Raw genomic sequence first — 20,738 nt, 5'->3', positions numbered from 1 at the left:
ATATAACTACAGAGAGAGAGAGAGAGAGAGAGAGAGAGAGAGAGAGAGAGAGAGAGAGAGAGAGAGAGAGAGAATCCCTGGAAATGACTGCAAACAATTAGATAATAATAAAATGTACAACATTGAATGCATAGATGGATTCCTAGAAATGTAAACTTAACAGGAGTAAGTCATTAAGAACCACAAACGATGATCAGTAGATAAAAACCAGAAAGTTTCAACACAACAAATCCTGGACCCAATGGCTTCATGGACAAATTCAACCAAATATTTAAATATATAATGCTAACATTTACCAAACTGCTTAACAATTTAAGAAAAGAGGGCATTTCCCAATATCTTTTAGGAGGGGAGCATTACAGCTATCAGAGTCAGATGAAGATACCATAAAAATAAAAGGAAGTTATAGGCTAATGTTTTTGATAACGTAGGAGTTGTAGCCTTCTTCAACATGCCTGCAAATTTAACCTGTGGGGCAATGAAAGAGTATTTACAGGAGGGTAAGTGGATTTTACTCGTCAGTGCCAATATGGATCAGCATAACAGATTAGCAAATGTGATATGTGCATGGACAAAAGAAAAGAAGAACCACATCTGATCTCAACCACTGCAGAAAAGGCACTTGGCAAAATTCAGCAATTTTTCACTATAAAAATTCTTGACAAACAAGAAACAAGACCCTACCTCAACATAATAGATTCTGCATATAAAAACTACACAGGTAATGTATCAAATAGTTGTTTTTTTAAAATCTTCCCTTTAAGAGAGGGACAAGATAAAAATGTGTACTTGTGATACTTTTGTTCAAACATAATTATGGGAGTCGCAGCCAATAAAACTAAGTAACAAAAAGTAAAAAGATGGTCTAAATAAGAAGGGAATAAGGAAAATAGTCTCTGTTTGAAAATCAAATGTTATAACATGTTAAAAACTTTAGATTTCATAGAAATCAAGAAATCAACAAACGTACCAGGAAAAATTTAGAATAGAATACAACACATGAAAACACTACATTTTTATATATTAACAATAAGCTACATGAAAAATAAATTAGTAAAACTCTCCTATCTCATCAAAAACAATGAAATTGTTAGTCATAAATTTAACTAAAGAAATTGAAAAGATTTACACAGAAATTTAGACAACATTAATGCAACTACAAACAAGTAAATCAATCAACTTCCCTTTCTTTTGGATTGGGAGAATGAAACTTGTTAAATATACATACTATATGAAAGGATCTAATGATTCTATCAAAATTCTTATGACATATTTTACAGAAATAGGAAAATCAATTCTAATTCTTAGGTGGAACCAGGACAAGGAGAACAAAACTGGAGATTACACTACATAATTTCAAAAGCTATAGTAATAAGAATGATATCATATTAACATAAACAAAGACAAAAATACATACAACAGAATATATATTCCAAAATAAAACCATATGCTTGTAGTCAAATGGTCTGTAATATTCTAAAAAATACATCACAGTCTCCTCAACAAATGGTACCAAAAGTCATGTATCTACCCTTGCAGAAGAACTATATCAGTTCATTATCTCAAACAGTATTTAATAAAATCATGTCAAGTAGATTAAAGACTTAAATATAATAGTGGAAATTATTCCCTTCACCCTAGAGAACCATACAGGAAAAATTTTGAGACATTTATCTTGGCAATAGTTCCAAGAGTTTTACAATAAAAGCACAGACAACAGGAACCCCAACTAGAGAAGTGGGACCACATCAAATTCCAAAGCTCTGGACAGCCAAGGGAATAATCAGCAGAGCTCAGTGTCACCTGCAGAATGGTAAATACTCAATTCACTTGTCTGATATAATTTCCAAATATTCAGAGAACTGGTTTAACTCTGTACTGAAATAAGTAGAGGAATAAATGCTATAAGCATTTTAAAAGAATGCCCAAAGGTTTGATTTAGAAATAGGATAATAGTCTGAGTAAAACATCTTCAGTGAAGATGTGCGCAGCTCACTGGTGTATGATATATCTCTTCATGGTGACTGATGAGGAGGAAATGGAAAGTAAAGCACAATGGGGTATCTGTTGCCTTGTTCCTTGAAGGGCGGTGATTGACAGAAGCAAAAGGCAATGCATATCTCCAAGGCTCTGGAGAAATTGGAGCCATGATATGCTGTTGGCAGAAAGTAAATGTAGCAAACCAAACTGTTATGAGCAAGGTTATTGAGATTACTCTACATATTTTAAATACTACTTCTATATGACCCAGAAGTGCAATTACTGCATATCACCATGGTTCTGGCAAGACACTGGCAGTCCTATGTCTGGTGCAGTGCTCCTCTTAACACTAAAGGTATGAAAACTACCTGGGTGACTGCAGGCAGATAGAGAAGAGAGTGTAATGCGCCCCTTTACATACATATAAGATGAAATATTTCAGCCTTGTAAAATTATGAAAGAGAAATATTTATAATATGTAATGACAGAAGATAAACTTTGAGGTGTTGGGCCAAGACAATCCAGTTATTTAAAGACATTTTGTATGACTTAATTTGTAGGTGAAAGTTCACAGAGTAGGATGGAAGTTACCAGGGACTAGGAAAGGGATCTGCTGCTGACGATCCATTAAAGCTTCTACCAAACTAGGGACATACGAGTTCCAATATACATTGTTTCTATCATCATCAATAATATCTTGTGCATGTATACTTTTATTGTTGTCATACTTTATGTTAAACGCTGTTACCAAAACAAGGAAATCACCCATATAGAAAAAGATGCAAGGTGAGAACATGCATTTTACTGTGAAAATTATGTAAATGTCAAGCAAAAAAATTATCATTAAGGAAATGCACATTAAAAATCATTGTCCACTGACTGGGATAAAGTAAAAAGAATGACAACACAAAGTTCTGGTAAGCATGTGGAGAAACTACATTCCTTACATACTGGTGTTAAGAGTGTTAAATGATTAATCTGCTAGAAAACAGCTTAGCTTAATTTACTGTTACTGCAAAACAGGTGTTAACATCGCCATAGTCCTGCAATCCAAAACCTGAGTATTGGTCCCAGAGAAATAATCACTTACATGTGAACAAAAGAATGTACAAGTGTATTTAAAATAACTCTTTTCAAAATAGACACTAAGTATAAACAACCAAGGTGAATGGTTAAACTGTGGTACCCTCCTACCTTAAAACTGCTCGGGAACAAAAAGAATGAACATTTTCACATACAACAGCCTGAATTAATGACCAAAGTAGGCTGGATGAAAAACAAAACTTCTTCAAAAGTTACAAACATCAGGAGATGCTTTCACATTCATTCTTTTACTGTTGTTTTAAAACAGTGACTCTACCTATAGTTCCATATTCATTTTGTTGTTGCTGTGGTTTCAAAACACCAGCCGGTCGCGCCCAAGACAGACTTGAATTCATAATTATTATCTGGCCTCAGCCTCTCAAGTGCTGGGATTACAGATGTGAACCATAATGCCAAAGCCATTCTTGGAATGAAAAACGAATAGAAATGTAAGAAAGGCTCAGGCCTAGTGTCATGAGATGGCAGTTCCAGCTACTTGGGAGGATGAGGTAAGGACTCCGATCTGGGAGGAAAGGCCTTTCACCACAATGGCTTTGATTCAGACGGCTCATGGGTTAAGCTGGAATTCTGTTTTCACTTCTAGTGCTATGACTGGGTCTTGCTTTCTCACACTTAAAATGAACAGAAGCATCCCTATCTCTCTAACCCAGGATACAGGATCCAATTTCATGAATGAAAACAGCCACATTCGGAAAAAAAGATCCAAACCACAACAATGACACAGTTGACCCATCCTGCCTTGCCTTTACCTGAGTAGCAGCCAGTGTGTCTCCTGAATCCCCGCGACTGACCAGAGCACACTTCTCCCCCAGCCATGCTTCCTCTTCTTCTGCATTCTCCATGAACTGCAGATACTCGAGGGACTCCTCCAAGTTCACCCCTCTGTAATGGAGCGGTTGGCATCACAAGAGTAGAAATGAACAGGTAAGTTGTGGCACAATCCCACCCTGGCAAACCACTGGTTCTCAGGCCAGCCACAGCTTAACTTGGCAAGACAGGACTCTATTTGCCTTTTGCTCTATTTGCTCTATTTGCTGATCTTCCGTGACACTGAAGAGACTTGTGTCCTCAATGTTTATCATGAAATAGCATTGAAACTTCGGGGAGTGAAGGAAATCCCACCCAAACAAAAGACTGAGGCTTGTGGTCTCTGTAGTGAGGCAGTGGCTGCCTATGTCAAGCCCCACCTCTCCTCTTATGTGATGAAAGCACGGCAATTCTAGAAGAAAAAATTGCTTTAAATATATATTTATTTTTAATTTGTTGGTGTGTTTCTGTGCCTGAGTGCCACCCCTCTGGGCTGGTGGTCCAAGGTGCTGTAAGAAACTAGGCTGAGTAAGCAATGGGGAGACAGCTAGTAAGCAGCATCACTCCATGGACTCTACATCAGGTCCTGCCTCTAGTTTCCTGCTTTGTTTGAGTTTCTGTTTAGTAATGGACTGTGATGTGGTAATGTAGGCCAAAATAAACTCTTTCCACTCCAAGATGATGTTGGTCTTGTTTTATGAGGGCCCTAGAAATCCCAACTAAGACAGTAGGAATGTCCTGCATGTGTATGCTGGTGCCTGGGGAGGCCAGAACATGGCACTGGTCCCTGAGAACTAGAATTAGAGGTGGTTGTCAGGCACCCAATCTGAGCACTTGGGCTTGAACTTGGGTTGTTTGCAAGAGCATCAAGTGTTCTTAATTACTGAGCCACCTTTACAGTCCTAGTAAATTTCTTCTTAGTCCCTAGAAAGAACAGCCAGCCTATGACCACTGGGAGAAAGGTTCATGAAGAACTTGGGTTTTGTGGGGGTGTTAATGAGATAGAAAAGACAGTCAGGGTCTGTAGTCCATGCTGAGCTGACACAGAAGCATTTTCCCCTGAACATCATTAATGCTCCAAATGCAGGAGCTCCAATGAGATTTCTGTTGTCCAACTCACCGGGTCTTCGCCAACTCTTTGAGCTTTTCCCAGTGTTGGACAAACTGAGCCAGCCGCTCCTGGATCTCCTCTTTCCCTACAGCAGCCTTGTCTCTCAGGCTTTCTGCCGTATCCAGCACATTCTGAAGAAGAAATTATATCATTCCACAATCTCATCCTCTCAGTCAGTCATAACCCATGGCAAAGGATGTAAGTGTTTCTTTATGTCAGGTTATTCATAAGCTTTGGGGACTTGAGGTGGTCCCTGGAGACTGGGAATATAAAGAAAGCTATACTAATAATTACCATGCTAAGCTTTCCCAAATACTTTTGACAAACATCCCCCAAACCTAGTAGGATACCCGCTTTGTTCTGCTCTATTGATTATCCATGATCACATGGACGGCACCGCCATATCAGATCCAGAGTTATCTTTTCCAGTAACCCTAACCCACATATCATTTGTCAATGACTGTTCATCAATGTCAGAATTAATCCTTCTAAGAAAGACATTGGGATTCCCCTCTGGAACCTCCTATTCAGAGGGCACAAAATATTCTTGAGAAGAATTGCCGTGAACTGTATGAAGATTAGCTATCTCTTACCACTGTTTTTGCGTTTTATGGTATTGATTTATCTATTGTGTGAAAACTGCTTATAGGTGATTTATGGTCCTTTAGGTCTGGCATTCATTCAATACCTACCTGGACAGCAGGTTCATGTGCCACTAGCTCCCCCTCTAGGCGTTTGTGTTTTTTCAATAAGTTCTGAACACTCTGAAGATCCCTCCCATAGTCCTGGGAGCTCACTCGTAACAACTTCTCCCTGGGACCAAGGAAGAAAGTGGGAAAATCAGAGGTTAGATATATCTGAGATGAAACTAGAACAATAGATGTCTATGTGAATGCATGGTGAGAGCTGAAGTTCTGATGAACACTGGGACTGTGCTGGCTGGTTTTATGTCAACTTGATACAAACTAGAGTTATTGGGAAGAGGGAAATTCAATTGAGAAAATGTCTTCAGAATAATGGCCTGTGGCCAAGACTGTGGTGCATTTTCTTAATTGCTGATTGTTGTAGGAGAACTGAGTTCACTATGGGCCATGAGGAACAAGCCAGTAAACTGCACTCATACATGGTCTATGCCATCAGCCCCTATAGTCAGGTTTCTGATCTGTTTCACTTCCTGCCCTGTCTTCTCTCAGTAAAAGACGGCCGTTGAACTGTATGCTGAAAGAAATCCTTTGCTTCTCAAGTTGCTTAGGTCAGGGTGTTTTTTTTTTTTTTTTTAATAACAGTAACAAACCCTTTACTGATCCAGGAATCAACAACCAAAAGGTAAGTAGTGGAAGAGAATTTTAGAAAACTTGATTTATGTCACCAAAATGAAAATAACATACCAATGTCCAGCATGTATATAGCAGTAACAGTCTTCCCATTAGTACTCTAGAATATGTATTAGTGTTTTCTCTTTTGAACACTATGAAAATTATATGAGTTTCATTATTTTGTGTATTAATATAAATATCATGTCTGGGGATATAGTCTCGTGGTAGAAAACTGCTCTAGCTTATACAAAGCCTTGCACTTGATCTTTAGCATTACAAACTACATGAAGTTTTTGAACACCGAAAGGTTATGGTATTTTATGACTACTCAAAGGTCCTATTTGACACCTTATAAAACATGCTTCCTTCTAACTTATGTGCTACCTGTAAGAATCTGAAGACCGTGGATATGGAAGTCTCTACATGGACCATCCTTTCATCTCAGCTCCAAACTTTGTCTCTGTAACTCCTTCCAAGGGTGTTTTGTTCCCACTTCTAAGGAGGGGCATAGTGTCCACACTTCAGTCTTCATTTTTCTTGAGTTTCATGTGTTTAGGAAATTGTATCTTATATCTTGGGTATCCTAGGTTTTGGGCTAATATCCACTTATCAGTGAGTACATATTGTGTGAGTTCCTTTGTGAATGTGTTACCTCACTCAGGATGATGCCCTCCAGGTCCATCCATTTGGCTAGGAATTTCATAAATTCATTCTTTTTAATAGCTGAGTAGTACTCCATTGTGTAGATGTACCACATTTTCTGCATCCATTCCTCTGTTGAGGGGCATCTGGGTTCTTTCCAGCTTCTGGCTATTATAAATAAGGCTGCTATGATCCAAACGCTGACACCAATGCATACACTAGCAAGATTTTATCGAAAGGACCCAGATGTAGCTGTCTCTTGTGAGACTATGCCGGGGCCTAGCAAACACAGAAGTGGATGCTCACAGTCAGCTAATGGATGGATCACAGGGCTCCCAATGGAGGAGCTAGAGAAAGTACCCAAGGAGCGAAAGGGATCTGCAACCCTATAGGTGGAACAACATTATGAACTAACCAGTACCCCGGAGCTCTTGACTCTAGCTGCATATGTATCAAAAGATGGCCTAGTCGGCCATCACTGGAAAGAGAGGCCCATTGGACTTGCAAACTTTACATGCCCCAGTACAGGGGAACACCAGGGCCAAAAAGGGGGAGTGGGTGGGTAGGGGATTGGGGGTGGGTGGGTATGGGGGACTTTTGGTATAGCATTGGAAATGTAAATGAGCTAAATACCTAATAAAAAATGGAAAAAAAAAGGAAAAAAAAAAGAAAAAAAAAGAAATTTCTGGGCTAATATCCACTGGGGGGGAAAAAAAAAGAATCTGAAGACCGGCATTTGAGAAACAAAAGGAACAAAGTAACTATGAAACAGGCAAAAACTCCTGCTTTGCTAAGAATTTCCCAGCCATATTTAAAGGGATGGGGTCAGCACTGAAACTATGACAGATGGTGGGACTGCCTACAGTCACATATTATGCAACAAGTATAGAAAGAGTAATGACTGGGGGCTGGAGAGGAGGATTTGTTATTACGAATGCTTGCTTCTCTTGCAGAAGATTGCAGTTTGATTCCTAACACTCATATCAGGAGGCTCAATAGCAACCTGCAACTGTAGCTCTTGGAGACTCTATGTTTTCTGCTGGCCTCCATAAGCACTCACATGTAAGGACACATATACACTGACATATTCATATGCACATAAATAAAAAATACATCATTAAAAAGAAAATAATAATGACCATGTTGTGGTCTTCTGCATTAGTTGCAAAGAATTGGCTTTCCATGTGCTATATAATTCAACAAACTGTTCTTTTCTTTAAAAAAAAAATGTATGGTATTTCAATTTTATTCCCAGAATGTGGTTGAAACTGTTCCTTCCTATCTGCCGCTGCACTTGGTTTCCTGCCTGTATCCATTTAAGGTGAAAAGTGAAATCAATGTATATGTTCAGCAGAGGCAGTGGTTTAAAAGTATTATCAACATAAAAATCAATTACAAATTGACTTCAGCATGCACTGAATCTGTTTGGTGCATTACCCAGTGAGCTGGTGATACGTACTCTATCCAGGCTTCCTCATCATCCAGGTCTTGGAAGAACTGGAACAAGGCATACGTCTCTTTCAGCTTCTCGTGGTGTGCAGCTGCCAAGCTCTGGACATTTTCAAAGCGCTCATTGACACCATTCATTTTCTCTTCTATCTGGTCAATGTTGAAAGTCCCACTGGAGATCAGCTCCTGAGCCAGGTCATTCAGATCTTTGAGAGGGTCCTAGAAAATCCAGTGTGTTTAGTGAATGAAGGAATATGGTGTTACATAGACCTCAGACTTGAGTCAGTAGTGGGTCTCCTTCCTTGACTAGTTTCAATAGATTGCTGTTGAAGAATCTGACTTTGATATACATGACTAAGTGTCTTACACAAATGTGGTTTCATAAGAGGTGCATCAACAATATAGACACCATGCCTATATTACTCCAGATCACATTTATTCCTAAGAAACCCACCCTCTTTCCATGTTCTCTAGTGTTTGCCAGCTCTTACCAACTAGAATAATATTTTGTCCTACACACAACTGTCTTCACAGCACTGCACTTGACACTTACCAACTAACTGATCAAATCCATTGGTATCCTCTTTTGTATTATTCTTGTGCTGACCACAGCCCAATAAGTATGTAAAGGGGAATATTACAAAGGTCTCACCCATTCAACCCAGAAAGCCTTTGGACTTTTTACTTTTTAATATGTATCTTTATTACCAAGTAAAACTAACTTTATATGATTATTTAACATGGAATTAATAGTACTGTCAGAATTTTGTTAGGGCCCTATATTAGGTTTCTACTGGAATCTTCCACAGGACCTACAGATGAACCTACTATATGCTTCAAACTTACTGCATTCTCTCATCTGATTTAATTTTTTTCTTTTCTTTTATAATGCCAACTTCATAAAGTAGTAAGTTTATGCATGTGGAAAACTATAAATAAGATAACTTTCAGGATCCCCTTTCCAGAGTCTTAGAGTCTATGCTTCAGTGGTAATCAGCAATGACTGTCACAATGGCTGTACGGCCCCTGAAGTTGACCTGGCTAAAATGACTGCTGGTCAGCGATCTCAAGGCTATATTCTCAAGTATCCTCCTAAAATATGAGGTCAGAAGCATTTCTACCCTATACAGAGGAATGAAATCCCACTACTTCTTACCTCTCGTGCCAACATCTCTGCTTCCAATAGCTGATGCTTCTTAAGTAGGTTTCCTGCTGAAGTTAAGTCCCTGGCCTGATCCTTCATGGCCAACAAGCCTTCTGCCTGGGGACAGAGAAACAGGATAGAAAGATTCTAAGTGAAAACTACATCTCATGAGAGCGAGATATAGCACCTACACCCAGATGTTTACCAAGTAGGGTCACAAAAACCATTGACATATAAAGTTAAATCACTTAACATGTATTTACTAAATCCTGTGCTCTCACTATTGGCAGGTACAGTTACCTCTGAAAGCCAGAACTCAAAGTCCCGGATGCTTGTGTTGAACCTTTGCTGCCGACTGGCCTCGTTGAGCTTCTGTCCTTTGTCAGTGGTTCTCTCTAGGAGATAATCCCAGTTCTCCTTTAGCTTGTCCAGTTGCTCCTAGCTCCAAGAAAGTGAGACTCGTTATGGTCTTATTGGTGGTATGAGAACTTGAAGCAATAATGGGAGAGGGTCTTGATATAAGTGAAGTGGTCACACTGGAAGGCCATATATTTCAAAGTAGTCATGGTGAGTCTGGCAAAACAGCAGGTGTGAAGTGAAGGAAAACATTTGAAAACCAAGGTGCTGAGTTACATGCAGTGACTAGTGTCTAAATGATGGAAAGTTCTTGACAGAAAAGATGTCTTAAACAGACCCATCTGAGACAGAAGCATAGTTGGAAGTCCAGGGGATAAGTGTGGCAGTTCTATTTCTATCCATGAACTACTGAAAGATCAGGAGATTTCTCTTTACATGCCTCTTGAGGCCAAACTTGTCTAAGCACAGACTTTACCTGCATGTTCTCTTCATCTCCATCACACACTCTGCGCTCAATCAGGGAATTCCCAAGGTTGATAACCCCATCCACCTGCTCAGCACGACCGTTGACTTCATTTTCAAAGGCTTGATGCTTCAGATATTTCCTCTGAAAGCAAAGCAAAAAGTATATCACCTCACCATCCAGAGAAGCACAATTAGACTAAAAGAACCACTCTGCACAGCCACCCACAATCAAACTAAAACAACACCTATAGGGAGTGTTCAGTATCAGGGTGACTGCTCAACCAACAATGAAATAGGTAAAACTTTTCTAAGACTTGTATTTTGAACTTGCCTGAATGTTAGTGGGATCTTTATAAGATTCATCACAGGCTATGGGAAGCATCTCATTGATCCATTCCTCCAGGTCCTCAAGGTCACGATAGAACTGTTTGAGGTCAGCATAGTCTCCTAGCTTTCCCAGTTCAGTAAGCAGCTGTTCTTTGAGAGCCTTCCACCTAAAGGATGAAGTCGGATCATCTTCTACCCAACACTCCTTTGCTCTGATGATACATACATGATATTTTCTATTCGCCAACCCAGTCCTTTGCCATTTCCATGCTCTCACTATTCTCAGACATACAACACAGTGGTTAAGTAAAATAATTCATAAAGTATCCTTCATGCTTTTCATTCTATAAGTCTAAAGTAGAAGGTCTCCTAAGATATACATGCCGAAAGGAAAAGAATTTAGACATATGTTCCTATCATGATTCTAATAGATAGAGGGGACTGTGCATGCCTGACCTGTCTAGCACACGTTGGAGGCGAGCAGCAATCTCTTCCTTGGCATAGTGGTCATTGTCTATGAGCCTTGTGGCAACGTTCTCTAGGTCCGAAATCTTCCCTTCCTGGATAAGAGAAAATAAAAGAACACAGATGCCTTGTGATTAGGTCTTTGATATATTCCAGGCTCTGCCCTAAAGATAAACACACACACACACACACACACACACACACACACACACACACAGACACAGACACAGAGTGTGGCTTGAGATAACAGACCCAGAATCAAAAAGTAAATGGTAAGCCGGGCGTGGTGGCGCATGCCTTTAATCCCAGCACTCGGGAGGCAGAGGCAGGTGGCAGGTGGATCTCTGAGTTCGAGGCCAGCCTGGTCTACAAAGTGAGTTCCAGGACAGCCAGGGCTATACAGAGAAACCCTGTCTCGAAAACCCAAAACCAAAAAAAAAAAAAAAAAAAAAAAAAAAAGTAAATGCTAAATGCCTGGCACACAGAGAAACTTCTACTAACTTATAGAAGAATTCTCTAGTACTAACTTCTTATAGAACAAACATTTCTTACAGCTAGTGTAAAAGTGAATCCTGTATTATGTAAGATGTTGAAATAGATAGTAAGAAGAGGTCACATTTAGTCCTAAAAATTGTGTTTTTTTATAATGGAGGCCTTAATGTGAGAAAGTTGAATGTCCATAAGTAATTTGTCAGCCTCCCCTTCCTGCTCCAATATTGCCTGTAAGAGGCAAAGGTAACTTGGGGATTAATAGCCTATGGCTTATGGGAGCAATGGTATCTATCTATACAGGATTTATCTGTTCAAAGTATTTAATTTTACCTTTTGATTAGCTAATGGTGTTAAGTTTTCCTATGACTTTTCTACTTGTGTTTAGTTTAGGTTGGCCCTTCTCTGCATCCTCTTCTCTTTCCATATCCCTGTACCTTCTCCATGCCTTTAAGTCTTTCCATGACCAATATTTCTGCTTTACTTTCACATCATCTATAAACTACATGTGCTTAAAATATCCTTCCCTCTCTGATAGACCACTGTCTATTTTTTGCTTCTATATTATGTTCACTTTTCACACAAACACAAGGGTCCTAATATGAGAAAGAACATTTGTGTTTGTCTTTCTGAGCCTCAGATGGGGCTGATGGAGCCCTCCTTAAGGATTTGAATGCAGCTATATGGGTGGATGAGAGCCATTTGCTTCTGTTGTATAGCCACTGGTAAGGGGCTCTCCTTCCTGTAAAGAAACATACACCATGTTCCTGTTAACCTAGCAAAAGTCAAGGGCTATTAAAAACAAAAAGAAAAAAGATGTGGCAGTAGAATTAGTTAGAGCTAGCTGAGAGGAAAGGGGGAGGGTGGAGATAAATGGAGGAGTGGGAGGAGGTTAAGGCTGTGTAACAGGAAGTGAATCTGCTCAAAACACTGTACATACGTGGAACCATCTTAAGGAACCAATTATTACATATAATTAACATATGCTAATAGCACAACAAGTAAATAGAAGCAAATGAGAATTAAAATGCCTTAAAAAATCAGAAAACTAGGTAAGGATGTAGAGAATCTGTTATTGTTGCTAATAGTTACTATAAGTTTTACATCAATTATTACCTGGGCAGTGATTGCTTTGTCCAAATCATCCCGTTTCTTCATCAAAGCCTGCAGACTGTTTAAGTGATCCCTGTCGTCTGACCTCAGGGAATTCTCACGGGCCACCATCCAGCTCTCGACCTGGTCACACTTTCCTCGGAATAACTGTGTGTGTGTGGGGGGGGTAGGTGAAATCAGAGGCAGGCATGTGGTAATTCTAGATGGGCGAAGGAACTGATCTTACCCTTCCTCATTGTGATGACACAAAACATCCTGCCAGGGATGTTACATCCTCTCCCACGGCATTCTTAGAATGAATCTCAAGTACCTTGTCACTTCACTGTTTGCTTTAAAGATACCATGTGTTCTATGAGCTATAGTAAATGTGAAGATACTGCCAGTGTACGGTATTCATCTAGTAGATATAGTAGATAGGAACTGGTTTAGTCTCTCTCTCTCTCTCTGTCTCTGTCTCTCTCAAGTAGAGACATAGTTTTGGCTAGTTTGTGATGGCAACAAATTCAGTATGCAGCTTGATCTACGTGTGTCTGATTTTCCGCAGGTAACTTCTTTAGAACTTTGTACAGTATTAGATGTGTGTAATATATCCATATTCTTTCATCACACACTGTGATCACTCCTTTTTTTATCCTTAGCGGATTCATACATTATATTCTGTTAGTAAACATCTCCTATTGTAATGATATTCATAGAATTGTGACCTTCATTGCTATTCTTCATGAAAACAAATCCTTCAGTTAATTACTTAATAATAATGCCAATAATTCCATTAATGTACAAGATGATTACAATCTCGTTTTGTTCTCTCCTTTAAAAAAGCTTTTAATTTTAAAATCAATATTTATCAGTTTTTTAGTAGTATGCCTGTTTGTGTATGCAAGAAAGGGTAGGTGTGTGTGGGGTATCTGTGGTATGCATGGGAAAGTCAGGGGGAAATTATGTGGCGTTGTCTCCCTTTTCTCCGTGTGTTCTGGGATGAAACTCAGCTCATCCTGCTTTTCTTTTTTTTCAGCAAATTGCTTTGCCCACTGAGCCATTTCACTGTCGCTTGCTGTCTCCTTTAACAGGAACAAGATCACAGAACACAAGGATGCTCAGTCTATAACTCAGAGCACAGTGCCAGGCAATCGCAAGGCCCCGCTGTTTACAGCTCACACAGTCTGATACAGTGAATGCTCCCAACCAGCAAATAAAACCATACTCAAGTAACTAAGGCTAACCCCCAATTCTCCAGAAGTTGCTATACCTGCAGTTCTAAGCACTCAAGTAACTAAGGCTAACCCCCAACTCTCCAGAAGTTGCTATACCTGCAGTTCTAAGCACTCAGGTAACTAAGGCTAACCCCCAATTCTCCAGAAGTTGCTATACCTGCAGTTCTAAGCACTGGTCTAGCATCTTCTTGCGGTTTTCCCAACTCTTTTCCAAATTGTCTCTCTTTGAATTAATATTCTGGAGAGTATTGTCAATTTCACGTCTGTTACGGTGGCCGCTGTCTATAAGTTCTGTACCAAAGTCTTCTAAGGCCTGGAAGGTAGGGTCCTCTCTCTTTATGTCATCGTGATGCTCCTGTGGGGAAAGTAGGAGAGGGGCTAGTGAATACTATAGTGAGAAGAGAGAGTTTTAAATCAGTGGCCAGTGGCTGTGGAGTTTGTAGCTGTACCTGGTGTCGCTCCAGCAAGATCTCTGTGCCAGTTAAGTCCTCAGCCAGCTCAGGTGATGATATCACACCGCCAATGGTTTTGATCCAGTTCTCTAGATCACTGAGAAGTAAATAGATTAGGACAGATCATGGTTATCCTTACTCTTCTCTGCCTTACCAGCAGAAAGAAAACACCATTCCCCAAACTCTTGATAACACTTTGTATATAATAAGTACTTTATAGAAGCTTTCTTAGTGGGCTTCCTTATCTTGCATTCCTTAAAACATCCGTACTTTTGGCTTGAAGCATAAAGCGTGTGTTTTCTGTGCCTTAATGGACATAATGGTGTCTTTATTATCCAGTAGTAAATACCATTTGACCCAGGATATTTCTAGTGGCTTTTCACAGGGCCTTGACTAGGAACTGCTTGGTGAATGTCAGCCTTTTGAGCTTTACCTGGCCTTGCTAAGGAAGAGGAAGAATTTATGGGCTTCATTCAGACTCTCCTTCCGATCACTTGTAAGACCTTGAAGTGTGTCCCAGGCCTCATTCAGCTCTGTTCTCTGCTTCTGTAGGTCCTCAGTGGCATCTGGGTGTGATTCACAGAGACGCTCAGCAGTCTCCCCCAGCGTAGTCACCTGGGCAAACGCAAGCGTTTTGATAACCATGTGGAATTGCCTTTGCTGTTGATGTTTGTTTGTTTGGTTGGTTTTTAAAAAGTTATAAGCAAGATGGGATGAGTAGCTCTGCTGCTCAGCAATACATCAGTCTGGAAACCCCGAGTCTTCATTTTTCCTATGAAGTTATTTGCTGTTCTCTGCATAAGGATGCTTAGTTATAGGCTACATCCAACATTTCTGGAAAGCTTTAGTCTTCCCTTTGGGGCTTTGAGGTAGAAATAATGTCATTTACTTGCTCACTGAGGAAGTACTTCTCAATATCTAGACATAATCTGACACTTCTTGGTATATATAGTCATTTCTCCTAGACCTTGGCTTCCACAATTGGCCACTAGTCTACTCACTTGACATTATCTAAAGAGGCAAAAGGATATAAAGTATTCATTCAGATAGTAAAAACTCAATATAGATTTTCCTGTTAATGGTCACTGGGCATGATATTTTATTGTTTTACTGTTAGGGAGAGAGTACAAAAAACTAATATAATGCAAGATTTTTTTTAAAAAATAAAGGATATAAGAATAATAGATTCACCAAGAGAACCAAAGAGGAAAAGGTACATTGCTATAGGAATAAAGATGGAGAACGTGTTGAAAAAGATTGATAGCATGTGTCTTACCTTTTCTCCCAGGGGGATGATGTCTCTCTCAAAGACTTCATGTTGCCTCTGGAGGGCCTGGACACTGAGCAGGTCAGAGCCAGGGTCGGCAGCATTGAGAGCCCGGCATTTCTTATCAATCTGTTCCTTGACATCATCTGCTTCCCTGGAACACAGGAGAGTGAAGAACATAGGGGTAATAAAGCACCTCAGAAGGGTGACTCACAAGGAAGTCACTGCCACCACCACCTTCGACATCATTGCCATTCTGTGTGATATACGGGCATTTAGGTGCCTTTAGTTCAGAGGCACAGCTGCTGTTATTACTTCCAACTATGTATCAGAAAACAGCCATTTCAAGACTTCTCAAGAAACTATTACTGCCAGATGGTCGACCCAGAGTTTGAACCTTGCACACTACTTGCAGAGCCTCATAGTTAACAAATACATTTCACATTTTTGCACTTTAAACTATTCCAAAAAGCCAGACTCATGCATTTCTCTGTTTTCTCCATTCTCCATCCTCAAAACCACTTTTATATGCACAAAGGTATCCGGGTTCCTTTTTGTTTGCCTTATTATTTGTTTTTAAGGATATGTTTCTTAGTGTAGATGTGGATTTGAGAATGAAGCAATAAAAGGATTGCCAGAGTAGATTAGGAGTATGATATCTGCTGTCATTTACCTTGTTTCTCAAACATAATAACGTAAGTCCAATTCATATATTAAATTTGATTCCAATTAATATGAATTATGAATATGAATATTAATATGATTCCATAATAGGAATATCTAAACTACAAATTATGTGCCATGCTTAATTGAAAACTGAATTTGGTTATCTTGGAGACAATGTGTCAATGTGTCAAGTGAGGAAACTTTTGCTGAACGATAATGTGTTCTACTGGTAAACTATCTTCTTTTGAGGAAGAGGGCTATTTACTCTTAGCTATTGTGATAGCTCCATAGTTCTCCATAGTGATTAGACATAAAGGCTCTTTGAAGGGGCTCCAGCAGAGCAGTGCCATGGAAGTGTTAAGGTGCTTACCTGTGAAACATCTCAACAGCATGTGCACTGCTGAGCAGCTGATACTGTTCATCTGCCAGCCTCTTCAGGGAATTCCAGCGGGTGTTCAACTCCTAAAAGATGTAGACAAGGATTTAGTCAGAGAGCGGTTCAGACAGCTTAGTGCTGTCTATGACTAGCTGACATGTAATTTGCTTGGCTGGTAGCCCTATAGAGTGCACATAGCTTTGCTTCTCTGTTGCGTAGCCCAAGCTTAGTCTACTTTTAAGAGTGCCATAGAGAATAGGATTTCTTTTTTTTTCCCCACTGATATTATGTATAGGACCATTAATCTTTGGGTTACCATAAATTCCTCTTGTCCCAAGGAGTATAATTAGAACCTCTAAAAATGAGTTAAAAGCATTGTCTTGGTAGTTAGATGCTCGCACGTTTATTTAGGCAAAAAAAAATAGCTTTACATACTCTAAATTTAATAGAGCTACTGGCCTTTCAGTGCCTTGCTTCCTGTAGGGGATACATACAATATTCTTATACTATTCCTTCCATTTCCAATTCCAGGAAAACAAACAAAAGAAAGGGGAAGTGAAGTCATCCTCATTGGGTTATGGCAACCAAGACTGCAAGACTGGACTTGTAGTAAATGCTCACTAGATCTGTAATGGAACTGTGGCTCAGACACAATTCTGGGGGAGAAACTCATACCCATCACGTGTACAAACGAGACAGGAGAGGCATTTAAGTTCTCCTTTATTCTTTCAAAGCCAGGCTGTTCTAGTATACTTTCCTTACCAGCCTCTTCGCATAATCATCAGTTTCTTGTGTGTACTATCGTCATGTTCTTGAATCTGAGCATTGCATTTCTACTGAGGGGCAATTAGAGGTAGGTGAGTTTGCATCGGATGTCAGTTCAGTTAAATTGTTTCATTTAAAATTTCAACACAAAATATCTAATTTTGGGTAGGGCCAGTAGGTAGGAATTTTATAATCCATTTGATGGGACACAAATACTAATTGAAAGGAAATTTCAAGATTGCTTTATCAAATCACCAAGGTCCTTAAAAATGAAGCAAATTTTGCAAAGAACACACAGAGTAAAGCCAAGATGTAAACCTAATTTTTCTGATGCCCAGTGCACCATTCTTTAAACTTCCTTTCTAGATGTGTGTGTATCGTATGTGTTACACTTGATTGTGTGCATGTGAGTGTATATACATTTACAGGTCATGGCTTGATGTCAGGTGCCTTCTTCAGTTACTCTCTCCCTTAGTTTTTGAGAATATATCTTTCACTGAGCCCAGAGCTCACCACCTTGTCTAGAGTAGCTGGACAAGCAAGCTCTGGGGAGCTTCCTGTGCCTACCCATCCTCTCCCAGTGTTGGTACTAAAAACAGGTTCTGTGGTACTTGGGGGATTTAAACTTGGGTCTTCATGATTTGGTCAACAGGTTCTTTACCAAAGATTTTCAGATTCTAAATCTGATTTTTGAAGCTAAATATGAGTTTATTGTCTCACCCTCCAAAGCTATGTGGAAGAACACAGAAGACATTAGATAAACGCCACTAAGTAAATCTGCTTTAATAATGTTTTCTCTCTTGAGGTTTTGTCTTTTACTGTCTGTTGTAATGCTAAGTGCTGGCCCTGGGACCCTGCCCCGAAGTTACTTCTGATTGGTGAATAAAGATGTTGGCAGCCAATAGCTGGGCAGAAGAGAGATAGGTGGGGTTGAGGTTTTGCAGATCTGCAAGAGAGAGGACCAGGAAGAGAGAGGAGAAGTGGCTGCTATGGAATAAAAGAACATGCAGAGGGAGAAGGAGCGCTGCCATGGGATAGCTGAGCCATAAAAAATCGGTCACGTGGGCAGGCCAATTGAAGTTAAGAGCAGCCCAGAAGGAAGATAGTAAATAGTAAGTGGTAACTTGGGGTTATCGATAGGAAAGTAGATTAAAACAGCATGAAGGGTAGGCAGCTGCCCAGCTATTGTGCTGCCTAAGGATATTTAAAAATATACAGGCTGTGTGTTTGTCTGTCTTTCATCTGGGAACATAAATGGTCTAAAGCAGGAAGAAGCCCCAGGCAGGGTTCTTTACTACTTATTACTACATCTCTGAGATTATAAAAATGGCTGGACAATTTGGCCTGCTGTCATTGGCCTTTCCTAAAAGTAGTTCACACTGCCTTAACATTCTGACCTTTGGAATATGAAGCTGAATTGACAAATGTGAAATGAGGGCTCCACAGCCCAGCCTGGTGTCGAGGAGGGATAGAGGGAGTCAGTGATTACCTGTCGAATGTGAGCTCCTTCTGGGGTTAGGAGCTCTTCAAAGAGCAGTTCGTCAGCCACTTTGTTGATGTCCTTTAGCCGAGGCTCATTACTCTTTAGATCCTGGATAAGAAAATTTATCCAAAGCAGTATAAGTCATTTCCCTAGACATTCCATACCTTTCTGAAACCTGGCTGCACATTTTGTTAAATGTTATTAAAGCAAATAATCTACGTCATTTGTGATGCACATGCTGCTCTCTCATTGGCTACTACACTGCGCCCTTAAGGACTCTCATACTAAGCAGCCATCCAAAATTTGCCAGAAACATTATTCATTTGCAGTCCTAAGCATATGTACCTCAAATTCCTTAAATTATTTTCCACGTGTTAATTTATATTATCAGAATACTTCATGCTTCAGATATGTGTATATGTCAACATATATGTATATCTCCACATGGAGAATGAGAAAAGAAAAAGATGGGAAGAAACAAATATTTACTTCCTGCTATTTGAGATAATACAATAAAAATGAGTGCAGAAAACATGATGAAAGTGTTCTCAGGAGGTAAAAAGTAAATTTTCTGGCTGGGAAATCAGGTCAACTTTACTCCCACATCAACTGTGGCTTCAGTTTTGAGTCCACATGAGTCCTGTGACAATCTCAGTCTGGGATTCAGCAATACAGTATGTCACTGATTAAGTGTTAAAGAATCTTGGTGGTCCCTGCATTTCCTAGCAGATTTTGGAGAATTGGGGCTGGGGATGAAAAGTTAAGTTGACTAGTTAAGTTGCTTCCTAGTTATTAACAGCCACGGGCATATGAACTGTGGATGTCTTGAAACAATGGAAAATATTTAATAAATCTAAAATAAACACTGCTAAAATGACATTTAAGCAAAGTCCTCTCACATACCCTCTGGAACTCGTCAAACTTCTTCTGCAGTTCCCAAACATCATCCAGTTCCACTCCAGTGTTTTCTGTCTTTTTCTCTTGGATCCACTCCAACATGTCTCCTGCCTCATAGGCCAGCAGAAACTCATTGTAGCGCTGCAGCAAGCGACGTCTGCGCTCTTCTGCCCGATCTAGGAGGGAGTGGTACCTGAGTGGAGGATTAAAAAAAAGGAAAATAATGGCTGAGAAAACAGAGAATGCATAAGGATGTAGATGCAGGGTGAGGAAACTAGAGGATGAAGTGGGGGAAATTAAATAAAGAGTAAATCAAAATAAGATCAGTAGAAGAGAAGAAGAAGAAAATGGGGATAAAATAGACAATAAAAGCAGAGAGATGGAGAACATTGTATTTAAAAACTGAAGGGGCTCCTGCACTTAAGGCTCAGGGAACATTCTGGAAGAAGGGGCAGAAAGACTGTAAGAACAAGGAGACCAGAAACACTTATCTGTGTGTCTCCTAGAAATAGCTCCCTAAACAAGACAACAATGACAGTATCAACAGACATGCTAACACAGAAGGGGAAAAAAATCTCATGAAGTCACACCCTTAGACAAAGAACTAGAGGAACTTATGACTTCTGAGAGAGGGAGAATTCATCTCTTCTAAAGAAAAGCCTCCTGTTGGCCACACAATGCAAAATGATCAGCAATGAAATCATACACAGCAAAACAGATTCAGGAGAAATTATGTGTATGTTTGTGCATTTATTATCTCCTTTCTATCATCTATCTATCTATCTATCTATCTATCTATCTATCTATCTATCTATCTATCTATCTATCTATCATCTATCTATCTATCTA

The 20,738-nt window shown here is 39.7% G+C and overlaps 1 protein-coding gene across 3 annotated transcripts in view; it reads right to left on the bottom strand.

Moving 5' to 3' along the window:
* Spta1 (spectrin alpha, erythrocytic 1) overlaps positions 1–20,738 on the bottom strand; it is a 75,711-nt gene that overhangs the window by 20,056 nt on the left and 34,917 nt on the right. For all 3 annotated transcript variants that reach the window (XR_373600.4, XR_001783648.2, NM_011465.4), the window contains exons 23-39: positions 19,896–20,082; positions 18,999–19,100; positions 16,739–16,830; positions 15,712–15,856; positions 14,869–15,050; positions 14,433–14,532; positions 14,141–14,338; positions 12,773–12,916; positions 11,159–11,262; positions 10,707–10,869; positions 10,386–10,517; positions 9,854–9,991; positions 9,566–9,670; positions 8,420–8,628; positions 5,695–5,815; positions 5,012–5,133; positions 3,834–3,966 (exon numbers count right to left, since the gene is read on the bottom strand). Coding sequence is in view for 1 of the 3 variants with exons in the window: in NM_011465.4 (NP_035595.2) it covers positions 3,834–3,966; positions 5,012–5,133; positions 5,695–5,815; positions 8,420–8,628; positions 9,566–9,670; positions 9,854–9,991; positions 10,386–10,517; positions 10,707–10,869; positions 11,159–11,262; positions 12,773–12,916; positions 14,141–14,338; positions 14,433–14,532; positions 14,869–15,050; positions 15,712–15,856; positions 16,739–16,830; positions 18,999–19,100; positions 19,896–20,082 (2,377 nt within the window). In the remaining 2 variants the exon portion in view is untranslated. The remainder of the gene's footprint in view (positions 1–3,833; positions 3,967–5,011; positions 5,134–5,694; positions 5,816–8,419; positions 8,629–9,565; positions 9,671–9,853; positions 9,992–10,385; positions 10,518–10,706; positions 10,870–11,158; positions 11,263–12,772; positions 12,917–14,140; positions 14,339–14,432; positions 14,533–14,868; positions 15,051–15,711; positions 15,857–16,738; positions 16,831–18,998; positions 19,101–19,895; positions 20,083–20,738) is intronic.

This window comes from Mus musculus, chromosome 1, assembly GCF_000001635.26.
Source record: "Mus musculus strain C57BL/6J chromosome 1, GRCm38.p6 C57BL/6J".
Lineage (NCBI taxonomy): Eukaryota > Metazoa > Chordata > Mammalia > Rodentia > Muridae > Mus > Mus musculus.
The sequence above is the reverse complement of the archived record's forward strand: the minus strand, read 5'-3'. Positions and strand labels throughout refer to the sequence as shown.